General features: G+C 40.1%; 1 protein-coding gene across 11 annotated transcripts in view; it reads right to left on the bottom strand.

Moving 5' to 3' along the window:
- Positions 1 to 26,411, bottom strand: part of FRY (FRY microtubule binding protein) — a 426,981-nt gene that overhangs the window by 92,947 nt on the left and 307,623 nt on the right. For all 11 annotated transcript variants that reach the window (XR_010837245.1, XM_067016675.1, XM_067016673.1 and 8 more), the window contains 11 exons: positions 18,370 to 18,628; positions 16,709 to 16,891; positions 14,317 to 14,403; positions 11,844 to 12,103; positions 11,251 to 11,440; positions 10,510 to 10,634; positions 8,261 to 8,318; positions 6,947 to 7,038; positions 6,262 to 6,434; positions 5,027 to 5,187; positions 3,360 to 3,470 (listed from right to left, as the gene is read on the bottom strand). Coding sequence is in view for 10 of the 11 variants with exons in the window: in XM_067016675.1 (XP_066872776.1) it covers positions 3,360 to 3,470; positions 5,027 to 5,187; positions 6,262 to 6,434; positions 6,947 to 7,038; positions 8,261 to 8,318; positions 10,510 to 10,634; positions 11,251 to 11,440; positions 11,844 to 12,103; positions 14,317 to 14,403; positions 16,709 to 16,891; positions 18,370 to 18,628 (1,699 nt within the window). In the remaining variant the exon portion in view is untranslated. The remainder of the gene's footprint in view (positions 1 to 3,359; positions 3,471 to 5,026; positions 5,188 to 6,261; positions 6,435 to 6,946; positions 7,039 to 8,260; positions 8,319 to 10,509; positions 10,635 to 11,250; positions 11,441 to 11,843; positions 12,104 to 14,316; positions 14,404 to 16,708; positions 16,892 to 18,369; positions 18,629 to 26,411) is intronic.

Raw genomic sequence — 26,411 nt, 5'->3', positions numbered from 1 at the left:
GCTCCGGACACGGCTCACGGGCCCAGCCGCTCCGCGGCATGTGGGATCTTCCCGGACCGGGGCACGAACCCGTGTCCCCTGCATCGGCAGGCGGATTCTTAACCACTGCGCCACCAGGGAAGCCCAATAAGCTCTTTTTAATCAGAGACTTGCATATGAAAAGATCATCATACTAGATAGAATTAATAAGATCATTAACTGATGATTCTTGAAGCTACTGTTAAATACTGGATGGTCACATTTGTCCAGGACAAGCCTGGTGTCTGGAAGCTATATTCCCCTCAAAAAGTAACATTTTCCTGTCTCTTCCTGAAGTTGTCCGTTCTCCTGCCAGTACTAACAAGGTGGAGAAGGAAAGATTATGCCCTGTTTGTTCTTATATTATAGGGTATGGGCCCAGATGGGAGCTATATGCTTTTCCTTTCTTTTTTTTTTTTTTGCTTTTTCTTAAACTAAAAATCTTTATTGTGTACCAAAATTACCACTTAAAAAAATTAATTTTTATTGGAGTATAGGTGGGGAGCTATATTCTAATTGGATGGTCAAATATCATCAACCTAGTTCCCCGTGGGCTTAAGTACTTAGAAGCAGATAAAAGCTGGTGATACTTTTGCAAAGGACTTAAAAATAACATCTCATTAAAAACTTAGTTCAACTTGAAAGAAAATCAGCAAGCTTTTATCGTGCTTTAGAAACTTTATAAAATGTAGATAGTATATAATTCACCAGTAAATGGTGAGTTATGTTAACTAAACACACTAGTGTGAATACCAGAAGAAACCAGATCACCAGCACCACTGAAGCCTGCTTTGTGTATTCTCTTCCTCACTAGCCTCTCTCTCTTCCTCAAAAGTAACCACTACCTGGATTTCTACCACCATTGGTTAGTTTGGGCTGTTTTGAACTCTGTGTAAATAGAATTATATAGTATATAATTTTGTGTCTTTCTTTCACTCAACTTATGTTTAAAAGTCATCAACATTTATCCGTTTTCATTGTTGTATAGTATTCTAATTTATGATTGCTCCACAATTTTTTCATTCTACTACTGATGAACAACTGGGTTGTCTCCAGCTTTTGACTTCATAATACTGCTTTGAATATTTCTATACATGTCTTACATTCCACATACTGGATAACCTCTTTTGTAAATTGCTTGTTTAAGTCTCTTGCTCATTTTTCTATGAGTGTCTTTACCTTATTTATTTGTAGAGGTCCTTCATATATTCTAGATAAGAACTCTGTTGGCTTTATGTTGCAAATATCTTCTTTTACTCTACAGCTAGCCTGCTTACACTCTTAATTGCGTCTTTTGGTGAACAGAAGTTATTAATTAGTCTCCCCTTATGGTTAGTGATTTTTGCATCCTGTTTAATAAATCCTTCCCTAACCCCAGGGATTAAAACAGCCTCCTGTTTTATTTTCTAGAAACTTCGGTTTTTCAGCTTTCACATTTAGATCTATAAACTATTTCTTTTTTTAAAATTTTTATTTTATATTGGAGTATAGTTGATTAACAATGTTGTGTTAGTTTCAGGTGTACAGCAGGGTGATTCAGTTATACACATTCATGTATCTATTCTTTTTCAAATTCTTTTCCCATGTAGGTTATTACAGAGCATTGAGCAGAGTTCCCTGTGCTACACTGTAGGTCCTTGTCGGTTATCTATTTTAAATATAGCAGTATGTACATGTCAATCCCAAACTCCCAATCTATCCCTGCCCCCGCATAACCATAAATTCATTCTCTAAGTCTGTGAGTCTGTTTCTGTATAAACTATTTCTTCTTTTTCACTCGTGATATCTTTTCTTTTCTAAAATATTGGCTAGGCTCTTTAGTATAATGTTGATAGAAGTAATGAAAATGGGCTTCCTTGGTCATTCTAATCTCAGAGAACACTTTCAAGATTCACAATTTAGTGTGATGTTTACGACTGGACTTTTTTTTTTTTTTTTTAAAGACACCCTTTATCAAACTAAGGAAGTTCTTTTTTATTCTTAGTTTCATTAGTTTCTCTCATGAATGAATGTAGAATTTTATTAAATGCTTTTTCTGCATCTATTGAAATGATCAGATGATATTTCCTTCTTGAGACTTTAATATAATTAATATACAAATGAACTGAAGGACATCTGAATATTACACCAGTCTTGTAGTTCTTGAATAATCCCAACTTGATCATGATGAATCATCTTTTGAATATATCACTGAATTCAATTTTCTAATATTTTGTTTAAAGTTTCTGTATCTATGTTCATGAATGAATTTGCCTTTTAACTGTCTTTCTTGTTAAATTCTTGTCAGGTTTTAGTAGGTTTAGAAGGTTATGTGGGTCTCATAAAACATGTTGAGATATGTTTCCTCTTGATCTATTTTCTCTTTGAGGACTTGCATTAAATCAATGCAATCTGTTCCTTAAATGTTGAATTAATCCATAAAGCCATCTGGTCCTAAAGTTTTCTTTGTGGGAAGCCCTTCAATTATAGATTAAATTTCTTTGTTACTTATATGACGATTCTGATTTTGTTTTCTTCTTGTGCTGTGTTTTTCTAGGAATTTGGTTATTTTATCTAAATTTTGAAGTTTATTGGCACAAAGATGTTCATATGTTCTCTTATTTTTAATATCTGTAGTGATGTCCCCTTACATTTCTGAGGTTGGTGACATACACCTTATCTCTCTTAATCAGACTTGCCATGGATATACTAATTTTATTAGTCTTTTAACAAATTCAACTTTTGGTTTAAATGATCATCTCCAGTAATTTTTTCTCTTTAATTAGTTTCTGCTCTTATCTCTATTATTTCTTCAATGTACTTTTTTTGATTTTGATATGCTATTCTTTTTCTAACTTCTTGAAATGTATGCATAGGTCATCAGCCGTTTTTCTTTCCAATACATGCACTTAAGGCCATAGTCTAAGCAAGGTTTTACTTATAACCCACAACTTTAGTATGTAGTGGTTTCATTATTCTTCAGTTAAAAATATTTTTCACTTTCTATTTTTATTTATTCTTTGACTCATTGGTTATCTGGAAGAGCATTTCTTAATTATCTTTTCTATTATTGATTACTAGCTTAATGCCACTGTGATCAGAGAACAGAGTCTGTATCTTTCAATCATCTGAACTTTGTGGAGACTTGCCTTATGGCCTAGTTTATAGTCAATTTTGGTAAATATCACTGTGTTTTTTATCCTGATGCATCATAGTGTAATGTGAACAACACATAAGCCTACAGTTCTGTGGCTGATGTGTGAAGAGACTGTGCTGTGAACAATGCTTAGACAGGTCGGTAACCCAATTGAGGTAGGATAACCAAGACATTTAAAAACAATGTATTTTTGACTAGTACTTACTCGTAAATCTTGACAAGCCAGAATGTTGTCAAGCCACTTATACAGGTAGCCATCTGGGGAAAGGCCCACATTGTCAAACACTGGGCCACAGCACAACACTGCTGACATTGCCTGATGACAAAACAGAACACAACCTGGGATGACTGAATGGTACACAAGTGACTTTAAAACACATACTACTAGATTCATAAACGATGAGGGCCTTTTTAAAAAATTAATTAATTAATTATTTTTTATTTTTGGCTGCTTTGGGTCTTTGCTGCTGCGCGCAGGGGGGCCTCTCTAGCTGTGGCAAGCGGGGGCCACCCTTCACTGCGGTGCACTGGCCTCACACTGCAGTGGCCTCTCCTGCTGCGGAGCATGAGCTCCAGGCACGTGGGCCTCAGCCGTTGTGGCACGCGGGCTCGGTAGTTGTGGCTTGCAGGCTCTAGAGCACAGGATCAGCAGCTGTGGCACAGGGGCCCAGCTGCTCTGCGGCATGTGGGATCTTCCCGGACCAGGCCTTGAACCCTTGTCCCCTGCATTGGCAGAAGGACTCTCAACCACTGCGCCACCAGGGAAGTCCTGATGAGGGTCTTTTAAAGCAGTTATTTCCACAAGATTTTAAAGTATTCCTTAGTAGATTCAATAAAAAATACCAGATTTCCAATTTTGTCTCTTTTTATAAGAGTTAAAACCCATAAATTGAACTTCGTAGACATGTAATTTCATAATAAATCTTTATAATGAAAGGCTGAGATATTCAAAACAAAATGACCATTTCACAGGACTTAAACTTACCATCAGTGACTTCAAGTGAATGAATTCTGCTTATGATAAATATAGCTTTTCAAATTTTGTTTTGATGACAAATATTTAACGAATATACTGAACTGACAAACTTTACAAATATTTGACTGATGCACTAAATTGGAAAACTATGAAAAACGTATAAATAAATAATTGTGGTTCTTAATCAAAGATAAAGAAAATGAAGAATATGAACTTTAGTTCCTCTGAGGCGGGGAGAAAGCAAGAGAAGGGAAGAGAAGGGAAGATCTTGATTCACTTTGCAATCAGTAGGTCCAAATGATTATCAGGGTCATGGCCTATATTAGCTCCATAAAGTCAAAGGTCAACTTGACAGTTAGCAACTCCTGGTATATATGACTGAGACAATATACAGGTAGTTTTCTAAAGGAAATTAAGCTGTAAGGAATAACGGTTCTGAAAATTTTGAACAGTCCTACTAGTGTAGAAACTTACTTCTGGGAGTCTTCTAGGATAGGAGGAGACTAAAAAGGGAATATATATATTTTAAGTTGGAAGTTAATGGGCAAGGCAGTTACTTCAAGGGTAAATAAGCAAAAACTATGGTTTTCATGTAGTAGACACCTTAGATAAAAGCGGGATCTTGGAAAAGTTTTGCATTTTGAAATTGTGAACACAATTAGAATACTTACATGTTTATACATAGCTATCTATTTTGTTTATGTATGGATATTTTAGAATTTATAGAGTAAGCTTATGTATTTATATACGTGTACATGTTTGTTTTTTTTGCATGTGTGCTTATATCTTATCATGTCATATTATATTATTTATTTTTATCTTATTTAAGCCATGGCTGTTTAAGGAAAGTGACCATCAATGTGACAAAAGTCATTCATGAGGCAAAGGTGACCTACCTTCAATGCACAATACTGGTATCTTGTAATCTGATGATTTCTATCACTATAACGATCCAGAGGAGTGAACATAATGCTGAAGGGTCCTGCCCACTGGCTAAATAAGATGAAAAGATGGTGCCTCAGGCTTTGCTGGGGGAAGAGAAATCTTCGGTGGTGAACTAGAGAGAAAACAGAGCTAAGAGTCTACTAGACTGAAAAATACAGTGAATACAGTTTACGTTGCTATTATGCATGATTCTTAAGTTTGGGGGAAAGGAGTAATTTTGTTTTCTAAGTCAAGTTTTCTTTACGTAATGAAATATGTATTTAAAAAGTCAAGCTTAATTTTCTTTCCTCTCCTCATGTTTCAGTCAACAGCACCTTGTCTCAGAGCAGAAAGGAGAGATAGAAAATGGACTCACAGACACTGTTTTCTAAGCATTATCTAGAAAAACTGCAACACCTTCTACTCGGTTGCTGATTACATATAAAACATTCTCTTGACTGCTGCTGTGTCTTTAGGAAGAACTGTGAAATACAATGGATAGACTGTCTATTGCAAACAAACATTCTTTAACCGAAGAAGCTAAATCTTAATTTAGGGTCATCAAAAACGAGGAGGATTGGTAAGCATGTTTTACAACATCATAATGTTAAATCATAATGAAAAAGTAGAAACAGATGAGCTGCAGCTTTTTGTAATTATGTCAAAAAGTTTTAATTCCAGCAATTAATTTTTATACCAAACTGACCAGCTATTTTTATTCTCCATGCTTCTATTACATGAAAATGTTTCAGACCCATCTGTTCTATGAAAAAAATCCCAATAATATAATTTCTTAAGCTATATAGAATTCTTTATAATGTGTTGCCTGGATAGAGTCAAGAGCAGGAATATTGCTGAGATTATATGTTCACAGATTAGCACAGTGAGAATGAAAAAATAGAGGCTTTGTGAACTTTCCCACTGAATTACTTCCTTTCTGTGGAAATCATACAGGTTCATTTTCAGATGGGAACCAAGACAAAGAACAGAAATAATGACGAGCACAAAGCCAAAGTTAATTTCTATTGTTGCCCTTCCGACTCTGTGCTGCACACCCACCATCTGTTCCAAGGATTTCCAAACAAGTAAACGATCCCATCCCAGACCTGCAAACAGGTCAGTAGGTTTAAAGAGGAAAGCACAGTAAGGAGGAACACAGATGATATTTCAAGCACGACACGTAATCTGCAGTGATGCATCACTGTACCTGGAACGCGCTGAATCAAGTTGGCAACCATGGCACTAAAATGTGCCCGGATATCTTTAAGAATTTCCACTTCTTTATCATTTTCAGCTTCTAGGAGCATGCGGGTCAGGTCCACGTATTCTAAGAACAAAGCTCCAAGGGCTAAAGTATCCCGTTCTAAGGCTCCGTTGGTGCTGGAATGAAAGGAAATGAAACTTTTAGATGATGAGCCTTGATGTCAAAGTAGTACATGCTTCATGGAAAACAAGATTCACTGTCAGAACTCGCACACTCAATTTGCCCTTGACGTATATGCAGTGCAAACACAATATGAAAAAAACGAGGTTTTTTGGACTTTTCTAAGTAAAAGTTAAAGGTAATATATTTTTTTTTTAAAAAAAGAAAGACAGGGCTTCCCTGGTGGCGCAGTGGTTGAGAATCCGCCTGCCGATGCAGGGGGCACGGGTTCGTGCCCTGGTCCGGGAAGATCCCACATGCCGCGGAGCAACTGAGCCCGTGAGCCATGGCCGCTGAGCCTGCGTGTCCGGAGCCTGTGCTCCGCAACGGGAGAGGCCACGACAGTGAGAGGCCCGCATACCGCAAAAAAAAAAAAAAAAAAAAAAAAAAGAAAGACAGAATGAAAAAAAGAGAGGCAAAAACATCAGTTTGGTGAGGAGAGATCAACTCAGTAGAACTTCCACCTTACCTGTCACTTATTACACCAGCATCAGCCAGAAGTTCAAAAATTCGAAGGAGCTGCAGCCTTAACAAGTCTCGCCGTTCTCGGCGTTTTTTGTTCTGCGCAGAAAGAGGTGATACCACTCGTGAACATGGTCACAAGAATGTAAACTATGCTTGAAAGGAAGATGTAATCTAGTCATTTTCAATTTGCTAAACGCAAAGGACAAAACGTATTTTTCTTTCTTCCTAATCCGTAGAGAAAAATGCTTGCTATCACAGGCTATAAGAGAGACAGATCACCAGTGGGCCAATAAATATCTGGAAGTTGGAAATGTTGAGAGTCAACAAGCCTCATTTCCTAGACGCCTCCAGCAGCTGCTGAAAAACTAAAGCATCAGAAAGAAGTGGCAAAGGACGGTGGACACTAACAGTCCCACCAGTTCTGGTCACAGAGGTAACACTGTTCTTACTTAAATTGCCAAACTTCTACTACTTCTAGTATCTTATCTACTACGTGGGAAGCCTCTTTTTTAGTCTTATTCTATTTTATTTAATTTTTTATCCTGCTACATTCTAAGTTTATCCTTTTCAGAGTTCACTTCAGGGAAGATAATGTTGAGGAAAGTGCTTTATATATCACTTGAAACAATGTTCTTGGCTATTCAACCCCTTATAAAAAAAAGCAAACTAACTAAAACCCCAAATTCAATCTTAACTCAAACCTCTTACAAACGAATACAATATCTTAACATACATATGACTGTTTAGGTTGCTTTTCTTTCATAAGTTTAGGACTTAAAATCTTTTAAAATCAGAACCAGATTACACTACTCAAATATCAAAAATTAATGCAAATAACAGAAGTTAAAATAGTAAGATTCATTGTTAAAAGCATGTTGGTATGTTTGTATTCTTTAGGGGAAACCATTGGGTATGGTTTAAATCACACTACTGTCCAAACAAGGCATTAATTATTATTTTTTAATAGATCTTTATTGGAGTATAGTTGCTTCACAATGCTGTGTTAGTTTCTGCTGCACAACAAAGTGAATCATCTATATGCAAACACATGTCCCCATATCCCCTCCCTCTTGCGTCTCCCTCCCACCCTCCCTATCCCACCACCCCTCTAGGTCATCGCAAAGCACCCATCTGATCTCCCTGTGCTATGCGGCTGCTTCCCACCCACCAACTATTTTACATTTGTTAGTGTATATATGTCGATGCTACTCTCACTTCGCCCCAGTTTCGCCCTCCCACCCCATGTTCTCAAATCCATTTTCTATGTTTACCTCTTTATTCCTGCCAAGGCATTAATTATATAAATTCAAAATCTTACCTCTGGTCTTCGTTCCAGAGCCTCTTTCATTAATGGATGAAGTTCTTCCACCAATTCTCTATGAATGAAAAAGGTGAGCATTTAGAATTCATTATTGTTGACACCAAATTTGTCACAAAATATAGCCATTCAATCCCAAATCATCTGCTTTTTAAACTTTGTTTCTGACATCAAAATCTCCCGTGGCCTTTCCATTTCCGTATCATGTGGTGAAATGGAAATTGCCATTGGCTTGTACTTTGTATGATCAGTCTTTAACTCCAGCGCTACGTATATAATTTGAGCTCAATACGTATTTGTTGACTTGACTGTGATTTAATGGTCCGGAGAGTCTATGGCAAAAATCCCTACCTGAACAACTGAACCAACAATATTGTGTTAAGTGCTTACTAAATTGAAAGCACTTTCCCACAGGCTGAGGGACTGAAGAGAAATAAAATTGATTCCCTAAACAGAAGAAATTTTCAGTCTAATTAGAGCAAAAGAAACAGGTGTCATAACTATGGCACTGCCTTTGGCATCTGTGCTCAGAGGACTGTTGATTTTAAAATAAAGTCTTTTTGGAATTTTAGAGATAAATTCCTTTATTTGAGCTACATGATAAATGCAAATTATGGCAACTACTTTAATAGTGAGGTTCTCATCAAAACCTTTTCTCTTGTGTAGTAAAACTAAAAAATTTTATCATAATAATATGTCTGATATTACATGTATATACTTCATCTGTCCCCATTTTCTCCAATTCTCAGCCTTATACCTGGTAATCTAACCAGCTGTCATCTTTAGGAACTGACTTCTGAATTGCTTTGTCAAAACAGACAAAATAAGGAGATCTAGCCTGTGGCTAGGTATTTCGTCTATAGTCTGCTCCGTGTCTGAAAATCTTGTATTTTCTGGGAGAATATTTTGTGCTATTAGACATCACCCTCCAGGGAAATCCAAGGACACGAAGGTAAAAACTCTATGGCATTCTGTACTGAAGAACAGAAATCCTGTATTCCATTCCAGATTTCTCCAATGCAGATGCTAGAATTTCTTCAAAAAATGGAAATAGCGCTAATGGTCTCCTTCATCTAATAGCAATCATTTATCAAATATTTACGTGCATTTTTACATTTAATCCTCGATACATCTATAAGATAGATTCTATAATTATACCATTTTTTAAATTAGAGAGATACACTTTATTTTTATTTATTATGACAATTTTACAGGTGAAGGAACTGAGTTCCAGGGACAGTGTTTTCCACACCCACGTGGCCAGTAAATCACGTAATCTTACTTGCTCCTAGGAGTACTCAGACGGTAAGATATGCAAAAGAGCCTTAGGTTCTTTGGGAAAGACATTAGGTAATTCCAGGAATTGTTTTTATTATCTTCTTGTAGTTTTTCTGTATGATGCTTTGACTTAACTAATTAATCAGTGAAAAAACTGGTTAACTAGCACTCAAGTAGTAAGAACTCACAATTGCTTTTTTTTAAGGATAAAATTTGACAATATACTGTAACAGATGTTTTTCAGTTGCTTCTAAAACGTCTCGTTAATCTTTATTTTTTCAGACAGGGTTTCTCACAGATGCTTGGAGCTTTCCCTTTTCTGTGTACAGGAAAAACTAAGATTTTCTTTGTCTTTATAGGTTTTCGTTGCTAGATAAAATCATCAGAGGCAGCCTGAAATAAAATTTTATGATGACGCTTTGAAAAGGCTTTGACACTGCCTCAGATGGAATGGTTATTTGATTAAAGGTGTGAAATGAGTAAGGAATCCAGAAAGTGAGACATAATGGTTCTCTTAAGGCAGATACAGCATCTTACAGAAAGACCAGCAAGCGTGACACGTGACAGACACCCCTGAAAGTGTTCTGTCAACGTTTAACCTTTGAGAGTCTGTTGTATAACTGGCTGATGAGCAGAAGCTCATTATTTTGACTTCATAGCCTCTGAACAGTCTGGCTAACTGGGGATTGACACGGAATTATCTTCATTTACGGTTATCTAAAACAAAGCTTGCAAGCGAGAGAAAATCTGAGACGTAAAATCAAAGTTGCAACGTCTAAAAGTGAAATTCGAGGCAGTTGCAGGGGATGCTTGTCACATGCATGTCAACCAACGAGGACACAAAGGGAACTGTGCAAAGCCTGCGGACCTCCAGACACATGCCAAACACGAACTCAAACTTGAGTTAGAAGCAGGAACTACGACAGCAGCAGTATACAGGAGTTTAGAACGACTCATTAAGACTACCGTACCTGAAAACAAGGGAATTTGTCCTTCCAAATCCTAAAACTAAGGACTCTGTGATCTCAATGCCCTCTAGTCTCATCAAAGGCACCAACTGCTTTAACAGAACTCCCACCGATGGGGTGCCTATGGCCTGAAACAAGTTGTTAAAAGTGAAAAAGAGGTAACATGATAACTGATGCTTCTTTTAATCAAACCATGATTCCATTACAACAGTTTTCAAGTACTGAACCACATCCCAAGGCACTGCCATCATTTCAGGAAAAAAAAAAAAAACACATAAATTTTGAAACAGCACAATGAATGCATTTTTTTACCTGGGACACAAATTCTAAAGAACATTCGTATTACAATAGTCTTTTTTTTTTTTTTTAATACTTAAATCCACAAAACCATCTTTAACAAGATAAGTTAATCAAGACACGGTTTAAAGGGTGAACACTCGGTGAGGAGTGAGAGAAATGTGGTATGTAGGACATGAAGCAAACCTCAGGGTGCTAATAAATGTAAGTCACTCTACAACCTTAGGCAAGTTCCTTAACTTCCCTTTATTTTCAGTTCTCCACTTGTCAGGGAGGAATAATAAATTATTCACACAAACGCTCAATGGAATTTAGAAATGTGTAGGATGAAAATCTGATCCCATATATTCCAGATGGCAGGCACAGTGCAATTCGCACTGTGAAATCTAGACAAACAAGCTAAAAAAAAACCTTACAGAATAATTCTTCTGAAGCATGTCATGTCACCTTGTTATCGTAGCTCACGGTACCATCAGGCGTAGTCGCCATTATTTCTGGAGTGGAAGCTCTTAAGTGTCCCGGGCTCATAATACTGGGTTTTGCGACTCCAAAACAAAGAATAAGGTAATTTCTCCACAACGTAACGTAGTTGTCTCCGCTGCCGGCAGTGCTGGTTTTCTTGGCATTAATTGGGCTGCTAGAGATGCGAAGTCAAAAACAAGAGTGAAACTAAGTTCCAGATTTTAGGTATCACTTATCAAATAAAGATCCTGGGAAGCGCTCCAAGTGAGTTGAACAATCGTCTGTCAAGGATTGGCTGTCTGGACAGGGAATGTCTCTATTGGATGGAAAGTTGAAGAGAACTTTTCACCAGTAAGGGGCTGAGATTCTATACTCAGACAATCATAATGAATATTAAGGGAGGAAAAAAAAATAGTTCTAGGCAAGAACTTTTCACCTGTATTTACTCAATGTGAAGACTTCTGTAGTAAGATGGTCAGAAACTAGAGAATTACATCCCCATCTCATACATAAAACGAAAATGTAAGAGGGCAAACGGTGAAACAAACAAAACAGAGGGAAGCGTAGGGGTCCCTTACTTCGGGTCCACCAGAGGCATCACGGACTGCAGCCGCGTGAAGGCGTAGGGCCAGGCGTAGCTGAGGGCAGTGGGGCAGTGCTTGGGCAAGTTCTCCTGCCGGAGGAAGCTGAAGAGGCAGAGGACCCAGGGGTCTTTGACAGACTGAGCGAAAATCCAGACGTGGGAAGGGCTCTTCACATCGTAATGGCTGTTGACCAGGACGGCGTTCCACTCCACCAGCCACTGCAGGTCCACGCTGTGGGTCAGGGGTAAGGTTGCCTGCAGGTGCAAGAATCAGGCGATGAATCGGTGCTGAACGGCAAGCTCCACGTCCTCGTCCTGCCTCAGCCCAATGCCCCGTCCTCCACGATGCTTTTCCCGTCCACCTCTGCAATGGGTCCAGCTCGGAACCTGAAGCACCCTTCCCACACCTCCCGCACCGGACCTGGGTTTGCGGTCATGGCCATAGGAGACTGCAGGCAGCGGAAGTGCAGAGTTTAAGGGCAGGGGTCAATGTCACAGAGCCCCACACACTAGTACCCAGGAGCTGCCCACTAAATACTTGTCGAACAAATGTACAACATGAGCTAATTTGAACTTGACCATGGATTTGCCAACTTAAAATTCTGAAAAGTTATTAATCTCTGAGATTCATAAGTGTGTTATTATCCCTGTAATTAGTTTTTTTTTTTTTAAAGCCATGATCTTGTTTACCTTTACTTGTACTGAAATACATTCTCCCTGGCTTAAAGAGATGGCTAAGTGCAATCTCTTTTATGAAGGGTATTTTACTAATGATTTTTGAGGTAAGATACCTACTTATTCTTGTCCTATGATATCAAGCCAAAGTAATACATTCTAAAACCTTTGGAAAGATATCTATATCCACATTTAATCTACATTATATAGAGATATATATTTATATATTGATACCACATCATGTCTTATATTTCATTCTCTTTTAAGTCCAGAGTATCACAGTTGAGGGAAGACCAAGTTTCAAATAATCTAGCTGTTGTACGTGGAGAGAAAATCGCCATTACGTTTGTCAGGCATTTAAAGTGCCCCGGTGTATCTGCTGGGCCTCTGAGTTCCCATGCGTCCGAGTGCTGCACCTGTGGCCTCCATGGTTAATGGGCTGAAGAGGTGCAGCTTCAGCTTCAGAGCCAGAGACTCAAGGCTCCAACACTGGCTCTGCCCAAAGCCCCTGACCTGGGAACATTCTCAACACCCCAGAGTCTCTGTCTGCTTAATTTATGACTTGGAAATGATAATGCTGATCGCACTTAATCTTTAAGTGGATGACATGAGATAAGGGACGTCAAAACCTGGCACAAAGCAGGAGCCACTTCCCCCCCACACCTCTTCTCCCCCTTCAGTGCATCTTCCTACATGCAGAACTGCTGATCTGGTTACCCAGGCTCAAGATTCAGACTCTGATAAACACAGAACAAAATCACAGGAACAGAACATAATCTGCAGGGAAACAAGATATGTATATAAAACAATTACACCTGACTCTTTCATTCAGTGTCAAAACAATCTGAAATTTCTAAAAGAAGAGGTAGAGATATTCACTATCACTGTTAAGGTCTGCACGGCTTGACTAATAGTTTTAGTAATTATCATTAATATTCCAACCATAAGCAAGAACAGGGTTGCTAAAAATAGGGATCTGTGTTCACTCTTGGTTAGAAAAGGTCATTAAAAAGCTCACAGGTGCCTTTAGGTTTTATATTTATTTATAGCTCTTTGTCAAATATGTTTACATTCATTTATAGTTATTTGATCAGAATATACAAGGAGCATCAGCAATGTGGATTCTGCAGATGTGCCCTGCCTCTCTTCAGCTATTTAGCTAAAATCAATCCAAATCCCATAACTGTGCTTTACTAATTTTTTTTAAAAATCAGGTAATTAAAATCGGTTTCAATTTTCCTCGTACTTCATCAGAAATTGAAAGCTGCCAATATGCTCTTTAAAACAAAGAATGTATTTGTGTAGCAGATACACCTCTACGAGATTCAGAGTCCAGAGAGGGTCAAGTCCAGGCCCTGAGACTGTGTGTGACTACAGCCCTGCCCCTTAATGTTTTTGAGTTTCAATACCTATGAGGGTCAAAATAGATAATAAATGTGAAAGCACCTTGTCAACTGTAAAACAACACATAAATATAGGTTATAGAGCATTAAGTGTAATAAATAAAGCAAATTAATTTTCTGAAAGAATCCTGAGCAGTTCTTGAAATTGCAATTTGCAAAACTTTATCTATCTTCCTCAGACTCAAATTTTGATTTAAATGTATCTGAAGGTCTCCTGAGCTAGTATTTGAAAAGCTAGTCTTGTTGCCCTCAGTACTTTCATTTTCGTTTATTAACCTGACATAAAATACCAGAATTCTTCCATATCATTTTCCTTTGTGTCTCTTTTCCAGCCAGGCCCAGAGCTTATACTTAAGAACTATCAGCAATCAGGATCAAACGTGTACTTACTGAATCCGAAGCTGCTACGTGAATAAAACTTTCGAGAATGGAAGAACTTAGCTGATCCATGACATCAATCATAGGCCTGTCATCGTCCTGTACAGAAAGGAGGCGATTACTCTCCATGGGAAAATGAATCCTTCTACCCTCTCCACTGCCTTTGTGCAGCGTGTGAAGCATAACAGCTTGCAAGGTAGTGATAAGGGTTTTCTCACAGAAAAGTGAGTGCCAAGGTGGTGAAAGGTAGTGGGTAAAACTCCCTATAATTCTGAGTTTAGTCTTACAAGTTTCAGTGGAAGATAATTAGAGCTCCAATTTGACATTGTACTGAAAAGACACGTACCTGAATTTCAAAAACTCATGCACATATACTTACTTAGACTAGAATCTAAATCTCAGCATCACACATTATTCACTAAAGTGTTCATGTTGTCATTAATTTTAAAAAATGGAAAAGCCATGAAAATGCTACTTACTTAAATCACTGATCTGCTAAAATAACTGGTAAATTGTTGACTGTGATTGCATTTCAGTCCCAAAGAAACTGCACAGGAGACTGACCACACACTCTCTGTAGTATCTATGTTGTGCACAGCTATTTGGTAAAAGGAGCAAATTGGAAAAAAGCACAGGAGAGAGTATCTTACAGGAAATTCTCCTACATGATAGTTCGTATATACATGAACATGTGTGTTTGCCATCCTTTATCATAGAAAGGCTCAGAAATACGAAATTATTTACTTAGCAGCCTTATACGAAAGCTTCGGAATGTCCTTATTCATGTATGAATGAGAATGGTTTCAAAAAGGTTGTGGCTGAAAGAATACCAAACAACAAAAAACCAAGCTTGTAGATACAGAGACCGGATTGGTTGGTTCCCAGAGGCGGGGAGTGGGGTGGCAAAATGGGTAAAGGAATCAAAAGGTATAAACTTCCAGGTATAAAATAAATACGTCATGCAGATGTAATGCACAGCATGGCGACTAGAGTGAACAAGACTGTGTCGCATATTTGAAAGCTGCTAAGAGAGTAGATCTTGAAAGCTCTCATCATAAGAAAAAAAATCCTGTAGCTATGAATGGTGATGGATATTAACTACTTATTGTGGTGAACATTTCACAATATGTACAACTATGGAATCATTATATTGTACACTTGAAACTAATAATGTTGTATGTCAATTATACGTCAATAAAAAAAATTACACACAAAAAAAAGCTGTGGCTGGTCAAAGGAAGTACCATATGAGAAATATTCTTAACACAGTCTGCTGGAATAGCAGTTAAGAACCTGGGCTGTAGAGGCATGTATATCTGGTTTTCAATTCTAGCTCTGCCACATCCTAGTTGTTGATTTTGGGTAAGGCATTTAACCCCCCTAAACCTCAGTCTCAGAATCTGCACTATGGGGAAAATAACAGTACCAATTCTTAAGTTATTGTGAGGGTTCAGTGAGATAATATGTATAAAGCACAGCTCACTGCCTGACACATACCTGGTAATTATTATTACCGTTATTATCATAATTAGAGACTTAATGGAGGTTTATCAAAATACAGCATGTCCTACAGATCCATTTACCAGATCCCAGAGATATCCTAAAACACATCAGAAAGCTTGCTGCAGAAATGTGGACAGAAAGGACTGGGATACATTCAAAAATATTTTGTGAAGACACTGATCATTTTAAGGATCATGAAACCAAGATTAGTGATTTAAAACAAGAAAACAGAAAGTAGTATTTTTCTAAAGAAGTATGTCACATAAAAAGCTGGTCCTTCTTTCATCAACTTGTGGATTGAGTTTGGCCACCTGTGCCGACGGGCAATGAAACTTAACATCTAAACAAGGGTGTACAGCCCTTGACCGAGTGCAGGAGAATAACTGGAGTCAATCTTGGTTATTAGTCAGCTTACTTCTCCCATCTCAAGTGGACATATTTTCTTGTGATGACATCTTTCTACCACTATTGAGATTAAACAATTTTCAGTAAGCCAGACTGTTTGGTACTGTTTGGACTGTTTGCTCATTTTAAATGGGATGCATGGTTTTCTCAAGTTTATTCTCTAATATATATGTAATATCTTCTTAATTCTATGTACATTGAACATTATGAAAGAAAATGATCTATAACTGAAGCTCAAGATTCACTTCTTCACAAAGCACCACCTCTTTGAGAATCAGGAATGATCTATTCTCATGCCCTCAGAATATATGACTTCGCTCTTGTAGGTCAAGAGTACGATTTCATAATTAAAAACCCACCCTGAATCAAAAATTATTAGTTGACATCATGGGACATGGAAGTACATAAAATAGTAATGCATTCTTTACAGTTTTTAACCTAAACCTTGAAACTGTTGAAAGACATGAATTGGAAAATTCAGAAAAATAATCCATACCTCAGGCTGACCCAGGGCGATGAATAAAGCTCGAATTTCCTTGAGTATCAAAACAGACAGTTTGCGTGTGGCCACCTGGAAACTGCAGAGTAAAACCAGAGCAAAGCCTTCCACGGCATGGAGCACACTGCAGTGGGGACCTCGCTCCGAATGGATTCGGTGGCTGGAGCCATTGGCAATGAGCTATTGCGCAATAAGAACAACATTCTATGTTCAGAAAAACAACAGTGGAAGAAGCAGCCACTCTTCTATGTACATCTTCTGGCATGTTTGACCTTGTAATACTAAAATAAATTATACCAGCTTAGAAGCAGACATGTCTATGAATTATTATTCATGAAATATCATAGATCCCTTTTTATTTTCAGACCAACTGTCACTTTGGAATACCATCAGCCCTCTGTTACCTCTGATAAGGAATAACTTTTCAAAGGTTATTAGCAGGAGTAAAAACAAAACTGCTTCCCTCCATACCATTTGAGATGACACTGTATATTTAATTAAAGTGTCCTAATTTGGCTTTCCTTAAACTCTCTATAGAGAATTCTCTATTTTAAATTCTCTATTTTAGTTACTACTAAATTGAATTTTCAAACATTGATTTTCTAATCAGACTTCTTTTCATGTTAGATTTTAATCTGGGTTTTGCATGTTAATGAGATGGGTTCTGAAAGTTCCCAAACCAAGTGAGTCTCAAACAGAAGCAAGCCAGACAACAGGGCAGATTCCACCTCCATTTCAGTCTCCCTTTTTCAAGCATAGGTAATCCTTGTTTTCCTCCCTGTCATCTTTTGGCAAGTGTAGGACACAAAGAAGGAGTAACGCCCTGAAGCTCATCTCTGAGGTTAGCCCATCTGAGATCCTAAACACTATGACACTTCCCAAGCCTCGACATTCCTCAGACCCTCAGCTAAGCTCCTCTCCAGCCAGACCCCTCTCTCTCTGTCTGCTCATTGCCAACACCAAGTTACGCAGCCCTGGTTCTCATTCGACAACACTCCTCCTCAACCTGTTCTTCAAAATGTTATAATTACTTTTTACCATGCAGGACTGAGGCAGGAAAGAATAAGGAAACCACAAGACTACTTTCTTCTCTGGATATTGGAGAAAGCAACCAATTTGTTGCTGACTAGGGGGAAAAAACTGGTGGGCAGCTAACTTTTATATAGCCATATCCAACTCTATATCCACATTCATATCTATATCCATATCTGCTCTAGAGTCATATCTAGATCTAGATCCATATCCATATTCATATCCAGATCTAGATACACATCCATATCCAGCTCTAGATTCATATCCATTTCCAGCTTTATATCCACATCCATATCTAGATCCATATTCATACCCAGCTCTATATCTCTTCCCTATGGTCATTTGCTCTTACAAACAGATTTATGATCATAATTCTCTGAAAAAAAAAAATCACTCTCTACTCCGTAAACGGCCTTGTTAATGTTAATAAATCTAACCTGATGTAGCATTTGATGCCCTGAATTTCTTGGCCACAATTTAAGCAGATGGAAAAGCTTAGGGCCATCACTAAGGAGAAAGTTCCTAGGTGGATGAAAAGTAAGAACCACAAGGTTCTCTGGGCTGCAACTTATTCATATATGTGCGACATAAAGAATATAAATTAGTGGGCAAAGGGTGAAAGTCACCTCTGAATTTCTGATTTTGTTGGCTTGTTCGTAGACTTTTCCTTGAGTTTGTATGACCAGTTTCCACTGGGTCAGCAGCTGGAGCAGTAACTTGAGGGACGAATCTAGGAGTGTGTGATGCATGTCGTTCACTTCCCGGAGCAGGAAGTTGGCAAAGCCAAATAGGACATCTTCCCTCCAGTCTGAGAAGTCAACAAGTAAACCCTGAAGGGAATTTTGCGCAATATGTCGCAGTTCATCGTCCATATGAATAGAGAGCCTGAGAGATGAATAAAGACAATGAAGTCATTTCCTTTCTTAGTTTTTCTTCTATATCTGTAAAGGAACATATATAAGGCCAGAGCCTTTTACTGTATCTGAAAAATGGGTCACTCTCCCCTAATATATTATTATAATTTTCACTCAGCTCCCCTAATGTTAACATCTCCTATAACCATGGTACGTGATCAAAACGGAGAAGGTAACATTGGTACAGTGCTATTAACTAAAATACAGATTTTATTCAGATTTCACCAGTTTTCCATCAATGTCCTCTCTGTTTTGGAATGCAATCCGAAATACCATGTTGCACTTAGCTGTACATGAATTCTTTTTAATACATTACCGACTACAGAATAAATTAGTATCAAACCTTACCACTTTTAAGGATGGTCCTGGAGAAACTAAGGGACTCATCCAGAAGTTCAGTGAAAATGAGAAATTAAAAGTTAGGCTAGCTGTCCTCATTGGTTCTGCCCCCATGAAGGGATTTTTGGTAACGTCTACAGACGTTATTGGTTGTCACAACTTAGAGAGTGCTCCTGGTATCCATGTAGTAGGTAAAAGCCAGGGGTGCCGTTAAACATCCTACAATGCACATGACAACCCCCGTGACAAAGAATTATCTGACCCAAAATGCCGACAGTGGCAAAGTCGAGAAATCCTGAGTTTGTCAACTGAAATAACATCAGTGTATTTGTGATTTAAGCCAGAACATCATAATAACGTTATTAAATACATCTCAACATTGGTATGGAGCGTTATAGTTAACATCATGCTTTATAGATTCATTCATTCACTTATTTAATAAACAAATGTTTTTGAGGTCCTCCTAAGATTCAGCCCTTAGGATATGGAGTACGGTATGGCTGTGTTTACCGGGTAGGGTGTTAGCAAGAACGCGGTATGAGACAGTCCTGGAGAGGGAGCAGGAGTGTGGTTCGCTGGAGGGTCTGTGGGCCACCCAAGGAGGCAACACAGCAGGAAGAGGTTAAGTGTGAGTGCTCTGGAATCAGAATGCCCGATCCGCTGCCTCGCCTCTGTCATGCATTAGCTATGTGACCTCATGCCAGTTACATAACCTCTCTAAGCCTCAGAGCCTCATAGGGATAATAGCTGTACTTGTATCTCATAAACCTGTCGTGAGGTTCATTGAGATGATCTATGAACAGTGTTTAGTACCAACTGAGTATGCAGTAAGCACTGAGTACAGGTTAGCTCTTACTATGAGAAGAAAATGAACCGTATTTAGAGAGTCACAGGGGAAGTAACATGATTAGATTCGCATCTGAGAAAAGAAAGTTCTGCAGGGATATGCAGGATGCCTTGGAGGGGTCACCAGACTGTGGGCAGAGACCAGCTGGGAGGTCATTGCAGTGACTCAGGCACCAAGTGGCGGGGGCCTGACCCAAGGCAGAGAAGTAGGAAGGAAGGGAGAGATGGAGAGCAAAGATACCCAGGAGATAGAATTTCCAGGACTCAGCAGCCTGGAAATGTTCAGCGTCAAAGAAGAAGCTGGCCAAGTCAACAGGGGCCCCCATTAAATAGGACATAATATCTTCAACCAACAGAAAAAGAAACTGTGAACCCGAGTGGTTAAGGAATTTCCTCAAAGTCCAGGATTCCAACCCAGGACTTCTCATCTTTAATCCAAAGTTTTCTCCATAAAACAGGTCTGATACAGTTACATATTTTTGAATAGACAGTATTTCAAAAACGTGATACTGAATACCCTTCGTATTCTCTCGAGTAAAAAGTACACCAATTAGTCCAAATTTGACAATATAAACCAGACAAAAGCTCATTAATGAGCAGATATATACCAAGTCAGCGAAGATACATTTTCTGTTCCAAAAGCAAGTTAAGTTCTACAAAACTACTGAGAAGGAAGAGCTGAGCTAATTCTTCAGGGCAGACTTGCTATTAAGTCTATAGTTATTAAGTAGGTCATAGTTGTTGAAATAACACACAGAGGTCTTTAACCTGGGCTTCTAGTTAAGGACTAAGGCAGGAATTTACAAATTTTCTTTGTATTTTAATCAGCAGCTCCATTTTTTTTTTCAAAAAATTTTATGTAGAACTCTAGTATATAGTACAACCGAGTTGTGGGACTTCCCCGGTGGCTCAGTCGTTAAGAATCCGCCTGCCGATGCAGGGGACAGGGGTTCGAGCCCTGGTCCTGGAAGATCCCACATGCCACAGAGCAACTGAGCCCGTGCGCCTAGAGCCCGTGCTCCTCAACAAGAGAAGCCACCGCAATGAGAAGCCCGCACACCGCAACAAAGAATAGCCCCCGCTCGCCGCAACTAGAGAAAGCCGCACGCAGCAACAAAGACCCAACGCAGCCATAAATCAATCAATCAATCAATCAATCAATTTATTAAAAAGAAAACGAGTTGTTCCGGTTGAAGCTGGGTAAAGGACCTGAAGCCCCCCATGTGAGAGGAAACATTCCTTCAATCTACAAGCAGCTTCCAGTCACCTTTGCAGCCCATGGTTTGAAAACACTAATTTATGGAAAACACCTGAGGTCATGTTTCCATCTTAAGTTTATTGTTCCAATTTATTACATTTATACCCGTCTACAGTCCTGAATGTCTTAGAGAATAAGCTTTTTGAACCACCTTTTAAGGACAGGAACAAGAGGCACTCAGTAAATGTAAACTGACGGCAACGATATTGTTCATTGTTAGGGGTTGTGTCTCCTCCCAAATTCACATGTTGAAATCCAAACACTCAGCACCTGAGAACGTGACACTATTTGGAAATAGGATCATTGCAGGTGAAATTAGCTAAATTAGGATGAGGTCAGGCTGGAGTAGGGTAAAATCCATACGGCTGGTGTCCTTATAAGAAGGGGAGATTTGGAGACAGACACACACAGGGAGAACACCATGTAAAGACAAAGGCAGAGATCAGGGTGATGCTTCTATGAACCAAGGAAGGCCAAACTATGCCAGAAACCCCCAGAAGCTAGGAGAGAGGCATAAAATAGATTCTCTCTCACAGCCTCAGAAGGAAGCAACCCTGATGGCTTCCAGCCTGTGAAACCGTGAGACGATAAATTTCTGTGATTTAAGCCACCCAGTCTGAGCTATTTTATTACACACATGAAACTAGGCAAGCACATATCTTTCGGGTCAAAAGTCAAAATACAAACCATGCCATGGTCTATTTAGATGAAGCTTTTGAAGAAGGGCCAATACTTTCAGATTTCCAATGAGATTAATTCTACTCTCCGTCTAACTTTGGCATCATTCGCAATTTGCTATCTGGAAGCTGTCTTAACTTTAAGCCAACAGTGCAGGATCATTTGAAGGCCTCTGAGACCCCGAGGTGGTGCAGCTCTGGCTATTTTCGGTGACCACTCCTCTTGAAATCATGGTATTCACATGCCTCACCAGTGAGAACACTCAAAAATATACCTGGAGTACGAAGAGACAGGACCAGGGAGGGGAGGGAGCTTTGGGAATAAAAGGCCCAGTTGATAATAAACGTGGAATATGTGTGGACGAAAAAGGCCCAGTGTCACAGAACTGAGATGGAGTGAAAATAATATATCAAGGCGAGTCTGAGTGACAGCAGGTGAGGGAGAAGAAGCCGCTGCGACCAGAGCCAGAGCCCCGCCCCCATGGCATTCCTTGGAGAGTCTAAGTAGGGAGCTGCCTATCAGATACAGCTGCCGTTTCTTCCACCCAGACTTTCCTTATCTTTCCCTTTGTTAGAGGTTAACCAGATAATCACAGATCATCTTGTGAAGCGCATGGGATTTAATAGTGTAAAACAGAAAACAAAATTTTAGTTAATGAAAAAGGAAAAGAAGATTCAGTTAAAGGAGAAGGATGCTCAGCCATCCTGAGGATGCAGGACGTGCAGGGAGGCTGCATGACGCCGGCCGACCTATTTACAGTCTCACGATGCCTGCGGGTCCAGCGGGCAAGGACGGGCCGAGGAGAGGACATCCCCCAAACTCCTGCACGGTCGTCCCATCGAGAAGCCAGAAAAGGGAGGACAGGTTCTCGCCTGTGAACAACTGGGAGGACGATAAACAACAGTCCTGAGAGAGTCTGGTGGCAGCAATTGAGAGAGAAGAGAGACGTTCAGAGAAGGCAGCTCAGGAAGTCTGACTAGGTTGGGGGACCCGAGGAAAAAAATCTCTAAGACGCTGATCTGCTTTCCAGGAGCCTAAAATGGGGTCACGGGTATATGGTCACACGCAAAACCACCCAGGGGGCCTGAAGGGACTCCACCGCGACACAGCAGTGAAGCATACCGAAAAGACACCATCATTGCCAACATCAACTGCGTCTGTCCTTCCCCAGCAGCTGGCCTGAGGCGCAAGGACCACCCTGGCCTGATTAACTAGGCGGCGACATTCTGCATGAGCCAACAGTCCCGAGGCCTTGCGTGGAGGGATCTAGGACTGGGGCGTGGTGTGAGGGGCACTTACACTAAGTAAGGATGTGGGTAAAAGGGGGAAGACCCAGAACTTGAGCAAGGCCGCCTTCTGGGTTGGTCAGATCAGACAAACGACTGAACAGAAACACTTTCGTACAGGTGAGCTCAGGTTCAGATGGAATCAGCTCCGTGGCTTTGAAGGACTTTGTTGCTAGAGGTGCACGGAGGAAAAGGGAGTGACTGCAAATTCACCAACTATACCCAGAAGAAAAGGGAGTGACTGCAAATTCACCAACTATACCCAGAAGAAAAGATCCATTAGGAGGAACAGCCTCCTCTCAGCTCTGGCAGGACTGACACCAGGTAATCAGGCAGCGGTGAGGGACCCGCTGCCCCATAACGTCACCAAGGGCAGCAGAGGAAGAAATGGTTTAGAAGTGAAGGCCTGGAGACAAAGGTTTCCAAAAGGAGGGACTTGCTGACCAGTGGACTGTTAACCTCTGGAATGTTCACCAGAAGTGGCGGAAACTTCTTCTCTGAGGTATTAAAGAATGAACTCCCGGGACTTCCCTGGTGGTCCACTGGTTAAGACTCCGTGCTCTGTGACCACCTAGAGGGGTGGGATAGGGAGGGTGGGAGGGAGACGCTAGAGGGAGGGGATATGGGGACGTATGTGTACATATAGCTGATTCACTTTGTTATACAGCAGAAACTAACACACCATTGTAAAACAAGTATGCTCCAGTAAAGATGTTTAAAAAAAAAAAAAAAAAAGACTCCGTGCTTCCAATTTAGGGGGTGCGGGTTCAACACTGGTCGGAGAACTAAGATCCCACATGCTGCGTGGCGTGGCCCCCCCAAAAAAATAAATAAATAAAATAAAATAGGAACTTTATTTAAAAAAAAAAAGAGAAGCATGAGCTTCCACCTATCCACAGGGCTTTGAACTGCATCTCAATTAAAATAAAGTAATAAGATTAAGTGGTTTATCGAAGCAATATATGCGATTGAGTCTACAGTTCTCACCCAGCTACTCAAAACAGCTAGCCGCCCTCCGCTACACAGACACAGGCTGAAGACCGAATGATAAACAGTAAATGATAAATAGTTTTCAGATATCACTAAAGATCATACGCATCATATGAGGTGTATGCATTACCTCAGAAAGTTCCACAAGTTGTAAAGAAACACTGCACAAAATGTTTGTCATTCTGTATAAAACCAACGACATCTGTCACTTCTATTTGGCTTCTGGAAAATTCTGTACATTTAGGCAACCAACTTTACTCTTCTGAAGTTCAATCTCTTTGTCCAAAAATAGGAATGGATATGTACCCAGCTTTCCTAACATAAAGTATATGAAAGTGCATTGTACATCGTGGCATAATGTTATTCATATTTAAAGATGCCTAAAAATAATAACTAACATTTGCTGAGAGCTTACTGTGTTCTAGGCACGATGTTAAGTGATTTATATGCATTGTTTAATTCTCACAACCCTATTTCAGATTTTTGAAAGGAGGGCAAACATGGAACAGCAAACCCTTAGTGCATCTACAGCGCTGCAGGAAGGGACGGAGGACAGGAGCCTGTAGGCTGTTGGGGGAAAAGGTCCTTCCTGTGGTCAAGGGTAGAGCAGGAAACACCTGGGAGGAGACAGAGAAAAATGATGGGGACCGCCCAGGAGAAAAGTGAGCTCCCTCTTCTTTGTCTGTTTCTTCTGTAAACTGTTGTTATGGTAAACGTACTAATACCAGTCTGAGATTAGAGTGTCTGTGGTATTTAGCCAATATGCGAACAGCTGGGAAGGGAGCCTGGGGGCAGTTATGGGGGACATAACCTTGAAACTCCTGTCACCTACAAACTGGCACTTGCCATCTACCTCTACAAGGATTAAGTCATGAGCCGCTGCAGCTGCTGACCCTTGACACCCCTTGAAAGGAGTTCAGGGTGGAGATCAGGAATGAGGCCCTCTGTACTCTGGGAAAAATTGGCAGAACGGGTCTTCAGAACATTAGATATTTTCAGGAAAAGATTTTATGAGCCCAATTCTTGCATCTCCTCTGCTCCTCGTGACTAGCTGTAACCTTCACGAGACTAGCAGCGACCTTCTGCAAAAAATATGTGCTTGACTGCACGTACGCCCCCTTCACCAAAATCACATATATCCTGAGCATCCCCCCCGCTCTTTGGAGCAGTGTCTCAGCTATCTGAAACGCTGTCTCCCGGGCTACAGTCCTCATCTTGCCCCCAATTAGACTTAACTCACAACTCTCATGGTGTGCACTGTTTTTCAGTCGACACTCCTCATTCAGGGAACCGAGCTGTGAGGGGTGGCAGGTGAGCCTGCATGGAATTTGGTCTTATTTTGCCGAGTATGAAGAAAAGCAAGATTTTCTCCAGTTAAAAAAGCACCAGGTATGCAACCAGGAGGTGTCTGAAATAAACGGTCTCACACCTCTCTGCCTAGACTGAGTCAGGAGCCAAATGAATCCAAATGTGACTGGGCTGTAGGGGAACAAAGTGACTAAAGACTTGAAACCCATGTTTACTGCTCTGCAATTCCTTCACTTCCGTCCCCTGACCCTCCTGAGATCTAGAAGGGGCTCATTTTCTCATAGGTCAATGGACCCAGCGGGAGGGCCAGCTCTCCAAGTTCTCCTTCCCCTGAGGAAAACTGTCTCTGGTTTCTTGTGAAGCTTATGCAAAAGGCCTCTTCACAGGCTTCCCATATAAGTCCCGTCATTTTCTTGACTTTGCCCTAAGACTTGAACTCTCAAGTATATTTATTTGTTCTTTCCCCTCATAAAAACAGTACCCGTGGCTTTGGGCTTTGTAAGAATGTACATGATAATAAACGCGAGGCACTATATATAGCACTGCCGTTCCAAGGGCGTCTCACAGAATTCCCTACTGACATGCCTGGCACCCCGGCTGCAGATCCAGGCGCCACTGGATGAGGCTACCAAGGTGATTCCAGAGGTAAGAGTCTCCCACACAGATTTACAGCAAAACAGCATCAGAGACGGTACCAGAAGGCTGCACGACATTTAAAACACTTAGCATTTCAAAGGGCTTAGTTATATAATCATCACCAATTAGAACTTCAATGAAATAAGTGAACTTTCCTTTTACTTCAGCTTAACTGTCTTTTCCCTGCTGACACATTTTCTCTCCGATTAACCCAAGTGCCATGTCATTTTGCCCTTTTAATAGTCTTATGAGATAGGCAGCATTATTCCAGTTCTACCAAGGAGACAAGACAGGCTGAGGGGTCAAATATGGGCTCGGCCAAAATGTTCGCTCGGGATTTTCTGTACCACCTGGTGGAAAAACCCGAACAATCTTCGTGGCCAACCCGATCATTTGTCAGCATCACATGGCTA

Source organism: Kogia breviceps, chromosome 16 (assembly GCF_026419965.1).
Source record: "Kogia breviceps isolate mKogBre1 chromosome 16, mKogBre1 haplotype 1, whole genome shotgun sequence".
In the NCBI taxonomy this organism is placed as follows: Eukaryota; Metazoa; Chordata; class Mammalia; order Artiodactyla; family Physeteridae; genus Kogia; species Kogia breviceps.
This window is presented reverse-complemented; position numbering and strand designations above follow the sequence as displayed.